Here is a 10,189-nt window from a genome sequence, read left to right as displayed (position 1 = left end):
TATCAAAGGAACAGAAGGGGATCAATCAGCTATAGGTTTGCCATCTGTATCACGATAAACTCTTGAAGAGTTTAAAAAAAACCAACCACACACACAAACCCTAATGTATTGTATTTTTATTTAAAATTTGTAAACATTTGTATAATCTGTATCTTGTGGTATTTGGTACTAGAGGGAAAACTTTGGACTGAGACCTAACAGTTTTTATATTTTTGTTATTTTTCTTGCCATTTGGTCCAGATTGCATTACAGTTGTATAAAGAAACTTTTTTGTACTGTACTTACATATAATTTTTTTAACATTTGGAGTTTGTGTCATTATTTTGTATTTATAACGTGCTTTGCATCTTCTCCCCAACAACGCTGGCTACTAGTGTTCAGTATTACTAAATAGTGCATAGTAGTCTGTTTTATTAGCCTCTCCTGTTCTACGGGCAGTGTGTTCCAACACCTCATTTCTAATAGCACAATCTGCTTGATACATCTCTTGAAGATTACTGATAATTTAGAGCCCTACTCCATACTTCTTAGAGGCATCAATGAGAGACATGCTTGAGAGATGTCATCTAGCATTGCAAAGGTCCCACGTTCCTGCCCCTGAGCCATGTTCCTGCCCCTGTGTCCTTCCCTGCAGCTCAGTTCATGTGTTGCAAGCAAAATAGTACTGGTGGTTCAGGATCAGTATGGTAAACCACCAGTTACAGGAATAGTAGGATCACATCTTGCCATGATATTCTTTAAAAATTCTGTTTTCAGGAGTTGAGAAACTCATGGGCCAGTTGCAGCCTCAGAACTTGTGTGTTGGGATGTCTCAACCCGTGATGATGTTGCAGAATATGACACTTCACCAACCCAAATTGTATTTTGTATTTCAACACAAGTTGACGAGATAACCACCTACTCTCACACATTTCAACATTCCAGGAAAACCACATTAAGAGAACTATTTAATAAGTTGGCAGAAAAAGACTTACGTACTGAAGGTGGTTGTCAGTTCCTCCTACCATCATGCATAAAACAAACAAACAGTAAAACTAAAAGATGAAGCACTTAGAACTATTCTGCGTATGTTAAGTGCTGCAGGCTACATTCTAGTCCACTGCTCGCACTCACAACACAGCAAATGTAAACTTTGGAGCTGGGGATGTCTGTTTTAAAAATAGATATGACACATACACAGGATGCTATCATGAGTTCATAATCTGCACAGATTAGTAAATCAGTACATTCAGGCTTTTGGAGTAACCGACTATGTTAAAACAATAAATTGTATTTGATTACTGTCTCTCCAAAAAGGTTTTTTGATTCTGAGACATTTTATGGATGAATTTGCTCCAAAAATACTTATTGATGACTTTCAAATGGTTCCCTTGTATGGAATAATTAGTACAGAGACATATTCTTTAGTATCCAGTACCCTCGTTTTCAGGAATAACAAATGAGGCTGGTATTTTGATTGGTAAATCTATTAAAGTCTTATTTTTTGGTTGAATACCACCAGTGTGCTGGATTTAGTAGGAAGACTAGGCCCTCTTGCCTGAAATTTTCCATTTTAGGTCATTAGGGTGAATCAATTCCTGTTAGGGAATTCACACCCTTTTCCCTTCTTCCCACATTGATACCCCCATAGGCAAAATCAGCCTTAGATCTGTGTATCCACACAAATTGCACTGGTTTAATTTAAATCAGTTCAGTTAAACTGGTGCAGCTTTTGTATGTGAACTCTTTTGTATAGGTTTCAAACTGGTTATATTGGTTTAGCGTGCATTTGTAAATTTATTGACAAGCCAAAATGCTATATACCAGGTTTAATCTGATAGTGTCCACACACAAAGTTGCACCAGTTTCATTGACTCAGTATAAAATTAGATCTGTAGATAAACCAGTATAACTTTTATGTAGATCAGGCCTTTGTGTGATTGTGGAGTCACTGAAGTCCCCAAACTTATGAAAGTAAACACAATTTGAAAATATTTAACTGTACCACTTAAAATCTTTTCTTGAAAGCCTTTAGTTGTAGGTTGGTGCAGATTAACCCTTCAGCATGCTGACAGAACTCTAAATCTATTTTCCTCTACCCAGCATCCCTTTCAGCTGCAGATTTCAAAACATTAGGCAAATGTGGGTACTATTCCATTTGGTAGATAGAAAAACCCAGGGGGCAGACTTGAAGGATCTGACCAAGATTAAATGAACAGTCAGTGGCAAAACTCACACTAGCACCCGTAACTCCTGACTCCCATACTGCTCAAACCACCAGACCACATTCCCCATTGCCTGAAGAGAGGACAGTTTCTGAGATGAAAAAGTATCACAGGGATAGCCGTGTTAGTCTGGATCTGTAAAAGCAACAAAGTCCTCTGGCACCTTATGCATGCATCCTACGAAGTGGGTATTCACCCACGAAAGCTCATGCTCCAATATGTCTGTTAGTCTATGAGATGAAAAACAATCAGCATATCAGGTCAGGATGTAGGAGAGAATTTTTGTTCACTCAGGAGAGCACCTGCTTAGGCAGGGGGTGGACAGCACTGAGGTACCCCAGGCAGGGAAGACAGGTCAGCCGTGAATTTAATAGGCATGTCGCACAGCTATGAGAAAAGCCCTTGCTATTTACTTTTGCAGGATCCTGAATTCTTTGGGGGCATTGTAATGTGATAACATGACCTTGGGTTCATTGTTGCCCCATGTTATGCTTTATCTGGAAAATGAGCGAGAGCCCTTGCTGGCTGCAGTAAGATGGGGGAGGAGAGCAAGTGCACCCCTTGCATAGGAGACTGCTGCTCTGCTCTAATCCAGATACCACACAGAGATGGGGACAGATGCCTAGTCTACTCCTTTGGATGCAGGGAGAATGGGGGAGTGAGGTTTTTGTGGGTGGGGGTGAAGGATCAGGTCTGGGGGGTAAATGGCGCTCAGGTCTGAGGGCAAAGGAAGGACAGGTCTTGTGGGTAGGTCAGTAGAGGGGTGGGGGCAGGTAGGGAGATGGGGGCACGGGGGGGGGAAGGAGCGGGCCACGGTGCAGTCCTTCGCCTGCCCAGCGGATATTTTGCAGCCCCCTTGTGACCCTGCAGCACGATAACATGTTCTGTGACATCATACTGTGAGGTCACGGACACAGCTATGTGACGTCACTGCGGTGGCCAGCGCTACAGGCCCTCCCCTCACTCAGCCCGGCGCTCTCCCCCGCGGCCACGCCCTCGAAGAACAGAATGCCGCTTGCTTTCGTCACGCGTGGGCGGGGCAGCGAGACACACCCCGTCCGGAGTCGCGGGGGGGGGGGTCACGTGACGGGCGCCCGCGGTGTCAGCTGATTCCCGGGCTGTGCTGCGGCGGTGGCGGCGATGGAGTTTCTCCTGGGCAGCCCCTTCAGCTCCCCCGTGGGGCAGCGCATCGGTAAGTCCCTCAGCCCCCCTCGCCCCACCGCTCGGACTACGCCGCCAACTCAGCCCCCTCCTCTGGGAAGCAGCGACAGCAGCTGGGTACTGCGAGCGGCTGGGCGGATCGTATGGCCTCAAGGCGGGATTGACACGGTTCCGGCCAATAAGGAGATGAGGCTGATTTGTTTGACTGGACAAGCGGCCAATAGGGAGTGGGCGGGAGGCGGGCCCCGGTGGCCGTCCTTCCAGCCAATCCCCGTGCGCGGGGGGTCTTGGAATTTTTCTTATTTAAAGGGTCCCGGTGGCGAGAGCTATGTCTCCTGCCACGGGGTGGGGCTGGGAGCGGGTGTCTAGCGTCACGCTTCTGTGGGGCCTCCCGCTGGCCGGGCAGGCGACCCTAGAATAACAAACCTGGTGCTTCTTGCTGCCTGGCGAGCGTTGTTGGGTGGGGCCTAGAAGGAGCTAACCGGAGCCGGGCGCCCCCGCCTCGGTGGGATGGTAGGGAAACAAACAGCCCATAGGTGCCCGTTGTCGGGAGGGGAGCGGCTGTGAGGGTATCTGTAATGTCTGCTCCCTGCCCTTGAAGCCACCCACCCTCGCCGGTTCAATTACTGGGGTGGTGCCCCTGCTAGTTTGGGGGGGAAGGACACATGCTCATGGCAGCTTCACAGCCAGCTCTATAGGGCAAGGGTTGTGCATGCTTCTCTAAGTTTATGGCACTGTAATAACTGCATGCACCTGGCCCCACTGTGGGCTAATTCCTTACTTGGCTCCTCGCACCCTCCATTTCCTCATGGAGTTATCATTCTTGCCACTGGCCACAAGACCCGTAATTAGTATTGATAGAAATTCGTGGGAAGCTTTGGCAAAATCTGTGGAATTTCTAACAAGGACGTTTTGTTTGTATTTGCTAATCTGTTTAACTGAGCTCTCTTAATTAGGGCATCTTCCCTAGCTGAAGAATAGGCTCATTCAGTGTAAACACATTATGTTTTAGTACTGTATTGATTTCTACTAATTGAGTTAGTGATTAGCTTGGGTTTTTGTAGGATTGGGGCCTTTTCTATTGCACCATGGATTTACCCCCAATGCTTTACAGATAGGGCAGGGAATGTGTATTCATCTATCAAGTTTTTAGGAGGCGGGATATCAAAGACATACATCACCTCTAAAAACTTCAGAATAAATAGGGTCCAATCCAAGACCTTGCAAATCTAGGAAGAACAGCATTTTTCGTAGTCTTTTGGTTGAGCTTAACAAAGGAAGAGAGGAAACTAATATAAAGATAAGAAACTAAAGATAGAACAAGAAATTGGAAAATTGTTTTAGCGAGACAGTGCAAGAAAGGACTGGAAAAACAAAGCAGGGAGGGATACACAGTAAGTTTTTAAGAAGTATTTAACAAAGTTTCCTTTAAAAATATGTATAAAGACTCTGCCTGCTGGTGTGGTGTAATTTTTTTTTAATTTTTCAAGGAAACCTTGTGTCCCTGGGAACTAGGCCTGTCCTTGGTTTCTGGTCCTTTCCTTGTTTGCCTGTCAGTTCCACAATGTTTTGTTTCAGACTTTGTAACCTTCTGCAGACTTTCTTTGACAGCCTGAAGAAGTCACTCACTAATTGAACCCGTGATACTGATGACAGGCTGTTTAAGCACATATTCACCACAGGAATCCCTGCGGCTACGTCACCACCACCAAGCCTCTGTCATGTCAGAGACCTACATTCCTCTCACCCGTGGGGCCTTCTAGTTCCTTCCACCCTAATTGACCCTTTCTCTCTCTCAGAGCTGGGTCTACAGGGTGTCGTAGGAGAAGAGGGAGGGAAGTTTGCTTAGCTGAAGAGGAGAGGAGTGGATACCTTTTACTCTCTTCTCTTCCCTGTCCCCCTCCCCCACACTAAAACCCTCTCCCTGATGCCCATCAAAATCGTCCATTGGATTTCCCATGACATTCTATTCTATTCGAGTTCTTACGGTGCACTCATAATTGTGGTATCTGAACACCTTCCAGTAGTGCTTTAAGCAATGTGACTAACATCTGTCATGTGCTTGTTCTCTCATCCTCTCTTCAGGAAGAGAAGCGTGTGCAATGGAGTGTCTGTTTTGGAATTTACACACGCACACACCCATGTTGCTACCTAGCATCAGGCACCAAGACAGGGTGCCTTGGTCTTTCATCTTGAAATGCTGGCCCCATGTTTATGTTGCTATAAGTGCTATTCATTCCAAAGAGCCCAAAGCAGTGTGCAAACTATATATAAATAGAGCACTGCTGAAGTGTGGCACACTCTGGAGTGGAGGGCAGCAGCCAGGTCCACAGTATGTGGTACAGCAGTGTGGGGGAAGGGGTCGCTCCTACGATGATTCCATGTAATCTGTAACAGACAGTAGGCAGACACATTGTCAATCATTTTCTGGAGGAGCATTCTCCTGGACCCCTCTAGAATAAGTGACCCTTGATCCCTGAAGTGAATGGATCCTGCATGTTACATTTGGTCAGGTTTGCCTGTACCCACCCTTAGATACTACAGGCCTCCACTTCTTTCCCTACCTCGTGTCCTGGTTGGAACGGTAACCAGATCATGACCAACTTCTCCCGGGTTCCTGTTTTTGATGTAGCGGGGGTTTCCAGGCAACAAGTCAGCAGCAAAGGGAGGAGGCCAGAGTACCCAGGGCTGTTGACGGCAGGGGACATGGCAGAGGAGTGCCTCGTGTCTGCAGTACTTGAGACATGGTGGAGAGGAGAGCCCCACATGGAGAGGGGTTAGGAGAGCCCAAAGGGGTGAGAGTGTTGTAGCCAGTGAAGAAGAAGCCAGCATGGAGAGGGTCACAGTTTTGCAAAGGTGATGGGGAAAGAGCTGGCATCTATAAATGGGAACACATTCTTTCCCTTTGAGCACTGCCACACAATGCCCCTGTGATGTTCCATTATCCTCACTTTACAGACAAGTAAACCTGAGACATAAGACAGTGACTTGCCCAGTGTCATCAAGCAGGACAATGGCTAAGTTGGGTATAGAACCTATGAGTCTTGAGCACTAGTGCTACTATTTCAGGCGGTCTGCAGACTCAGAAGGATACACTGCTCTACAGCCAAAATGCTTCTGAAATAAATGTAGTCAAACTTTACTAATTCTGGGTCACTGAGAACGAAAATGATGCTTAAAATTGTTGATTGGCTCTAGTTGTCAAGATATGCTCTTGGGTCAGTATATACGACCCTTGACTTGGGAATGGCGGAGGATAAGTGAGTTATAAAGGGAAGGGATCTCAATTTAAACCAGAAATGACAAAAATACATCTTTGACTGGATCTATGAATAAATCTATGACTGGGTTTGGACAGTACTTGCTTTTTAGGCAAAACAATGAATGATGCAATCTGAAGCTGGTATTGCGTCATACATGATATGAATTGCATCATGTTATTCCTAGAAGTCATGGATGATGCAATCATAACGAAGCTTACATCACTCTGCTGAACAAATTGCCCTATATCAGCTCTAGAAATCATACAGTGTCGTGCTCTCTTATTTGTCAGTGTTTGATTTTGCAAAGGGACACATTTCTGTTTAGCCAAAGTGAGCAGAGATGCCTCGTACTTGTGTGAACAGTGCAGATAACTTCTGCTATGTTTGTGGTGAAGTGACTTTTGCATCACAAAAGCGCAGTATAACCACTATGGTTAAGAAAGCCTATCACCTTTATTTTGGCTGCAAAATTGGAGATCAGGACAAGAGGTGGGCCCCACACATATGCTGCAACACTTGTGCAACAAATCTTCGCCAGTGGTGGAACAGGAAAAGGAAATCTATGCCTTTTGCAGTGCCAATGATTTGGAGAGAGCCAACAGATCATACCAGCAATTGTTACTTCTGCATGGTGCCTCCAGTTGGGAAAGGTGTGTCAAAGAAGAAAAAGTGGACTGTGCATTATCCAAACATTCCATCAGCTATACGCCCAGTACCCCACGGAGGAGGACTGCCGGTTCCTGATGCACCAGAATCATTCTCACTTGAGTCAGACGAGGAAGAGGAAGAGGATGAAACATCTGGTCCTGAACCATCAACCATTTTCTCCCATCCTCCTCCTCTGAACCACACCTCATAACACAAGGTGAACTGAATGACCTTGTCAGGGATTTGGAACTACCCAAGAGTAAGGCAGAGCTGTTGGGCTCCAGACTACAGCAGTGGAATCTCCTGGCAGGTGATGTTAGGGTTTCCATGTTCCGTGACCGTCAAAAGGATCTTGTCCCATTCTTCTTCATGGAAGGTGATCTTGTAGCCTGCAACAACATCGATGGTGTGATGGCAGCCCTCAACATCGTTCACGATCCAGATGAGTGGAGACTGTTCATTGATTCATCGAAGACGAGTCTTAAAGCTGTTTTACTGCATAATGGCAATGTTTTGCCATCAATTCCAGTTGGTCATGCAGTCCATATGAAGGAAACCTATGACAACATGAAACAACTTTTGAGGTGCATAAACTATGACCAACATCAGTGGCAGCTTTGTGGCAATTTGAAGGTTGTTGCTCTCTTGCTTGGTCTGCAGACTGGATACACAAAGTACTGCTGTTTTCTCTGCGAATGGGATAGTCGTGCAAGAGATTCCCACTACATCAAGAAAGATTGGCCACTCCGACAGTCATTGGAGCCTGGGAGGAAAAGTGTTCAGCATCCACCACTTGTTGAATCAAGGAAGATTTTGTTACCGCCCTTACACATCAAGCTGGGTCTGATGAAGAACTTTGTCAAGGCCATTGACAAAACACAAGCAGCTTTCAAGTACCTCCGTGGAAAATTTCCAAGGTTAAGTGAAGCTAAGATAAAGGAAGGTGTCTTTGTTGGTCCTCAGATTCGTGAACTTCTTCGAGATGATGCATTTGACCATGCACTGCGTGGCAAGGAAAAGACAGCATGGAAAGCCTTCCAGTTAGTGGCAATAAATTTTCTCTGAAACAACAAGGCAGACAACTACAGGTTGTTGGTGGGAAACCTCCTCAAGGCATACAAAAGCCTTGGTTGCAACATGTCACTAAAGACACATTTTTTGCACTCTCATCTAGATTTTTTTCCACCGAACTGCGGAGCAGTGAGCGACGAGCACGGCGAGCAATTTCACCAGGACATTGCAACAATGGAGAAACGCTATCAGGGCAAATGGAGCCCATCAATGCTTGCAGACTATTGCTGGACAGTGACAAGAGATGCTCCATTTAATGAATACAAGAGACAAGCCAAGAAGCGCCGAGTAGACACTGAATAGGACTAAACTATGTACATAATAGTTTTTTGCCTTTTGTTTCATAATAAATTTTATTTCTATAACCCTTTTGCTGATTTTTAAAGTGTTACATAAACAGGACAGGTGAAATATCATGTAAAGCAACCATAAACACATGAAAAGACCTAGGTTTACAATTGATCATTAAAACTCTACTATCTACACAATATACATAGACATAAAATGTAAAACCTTAAATATCTTAGAAACAGTAGCCAATCAGTTGTTTTAATTGTCATATTTGAATTCAGCACATCAAAATACATAATAAATAGCACATTTTATCTCTGAAGCAGACGACTTCTCAAAAACTGTAGACCAGTGTAATGCAACAGCTTAAATGACTAGGGGAATGAAGCAACTCGGTGTTTGTAGTTTGTAAAGCCTATAAAACACTTTGCAATGAAAGACACTGAACACAGTAATAAAAATACTTCTGTGGTGCCTTCCATCTGAGGATCTCAGTACTTTACAGTATATCCCTGTTATTTTTCATTTGGGGAAACTGAGGCTCAGAGAACCTCAGTGACTTGCTCAGCAAGTCAGTTGCAGGCCAGGAATAGTTTCTCCAGCTCTTGATTCCCAGTCCTGGGATTTAAGCACAAGTTCAGGCTCTATCATGTTATTATATCCTGAAGGCCCTTCCCAACCCAGGGGGCCAGAAACTTCCTTTTTAAATAAGAGCTTTAACCAAGGAAAGAAACCTCCCAATCCACAGAAAAATGCTCCACCTGCAGAGTTTGTGGATTTTCTGCACATGAGGGTTTCTGTGGTCCCTAAGAGCTACAAGAATATCCCTGAGAGGGAAAAAACACAACAGTACAAGGAAGCTCTCCAAGTGTAACAAGGCCCCAGAGACCTTAGAGAAAAGGGCAGGGAATCACCCATACCTCACACTCCCAGACCTTGACACCTGGAGTTTAGAGAAAATTGCAGCACAATACAGAACAAACAGAGCTTGGTTGTACCAGGGGGTGGGGGAAGCTTGGGGAGAGAAGTCTGCCACTTCCTGTGGGGAGGCATAGAGGAGTGTAGTAGTATTTAAGGAAGATGAGAACTAGGAAGAGCTAATTTTAGAGAGGGGAGGAGGTGGCGGCAAAGGCCAGGGAGATATGGGGCCCTCTGTTGTGATGTACAGAGATGAATAAAATATAATACACCAGAAATACACACCCTCCAAGCACTGAAAGGAGAGAAGTGAAGCCAATGCAGCATCCCCACCCCACCTCCTAGAGGTCCCTCCATCCCAGCTCCAGGGGCTTGGGGCTTGCAGTTTCAGGGGGTGAGAGAGGAGAGAATCGGAGAGCAGCTCCCCTCACAACCACACAGGTACCTGAAAGCTAATGCTGCTCAGATAAGCGTTAACACCTCTTCAAGGCCTGCACCCCATGGAAGAGCCCAGCACAGAACAGGCATTTGCAGTACAGCTTAGGAGTCCATGCTGCCTGATGGAGGGGGAGCATAGAAAGAAGTGTAAAGGCTCAGTTGCCCACAGGCTTGGAGCAGCGTGTCTCTGTGGAT

The 10,189-nt window shown here is 45.4% G+C and overlaps 1 protein-coding gene across 1 annotated transcript in view; it reads left to right on the top strand.

Moving 5' to 3' along the window:
* The first annotated feature begins 3,295 nt into the window (after nucleotides 1–3,295).
* TOM1 (target of myb1 membrane trafficking protein) overlaps nucleotides 3,296–10,189 on the top strand; it is a 29,746-nt gene continuing 22,852 nt past the window's right edge. Inside the window, exon 1 of the mRNA XM_065423281.1 lies at nucleotides 3,296–3,396. Within this exon, the coding sequence (XP_065279353.1) occupies nucleotides 3,345–3,396 (52 nt within the window). The 5' untranslated portion in view covers nucleotides 3,296–3,344. The remainder of the gene's footprint in view (nucleotides 3,397–10,189) is intronic.

Source organism: Emys orbicularis, chromosome 1, assembly GCF_028017835.1.
Source record: "Emys orbicularis isolate rEmyOrb1 chromosome 1, rEmyOrb1.hap1, whole genome shotgun sequence".
NCBI lineage: Eukaryota > Metazoa > Chordata > Testudines > Emydidae > Emys > Emys orbicularis.
This window is presented reverse-complemented; position numbering and strand designations above follow the sequence as displayed.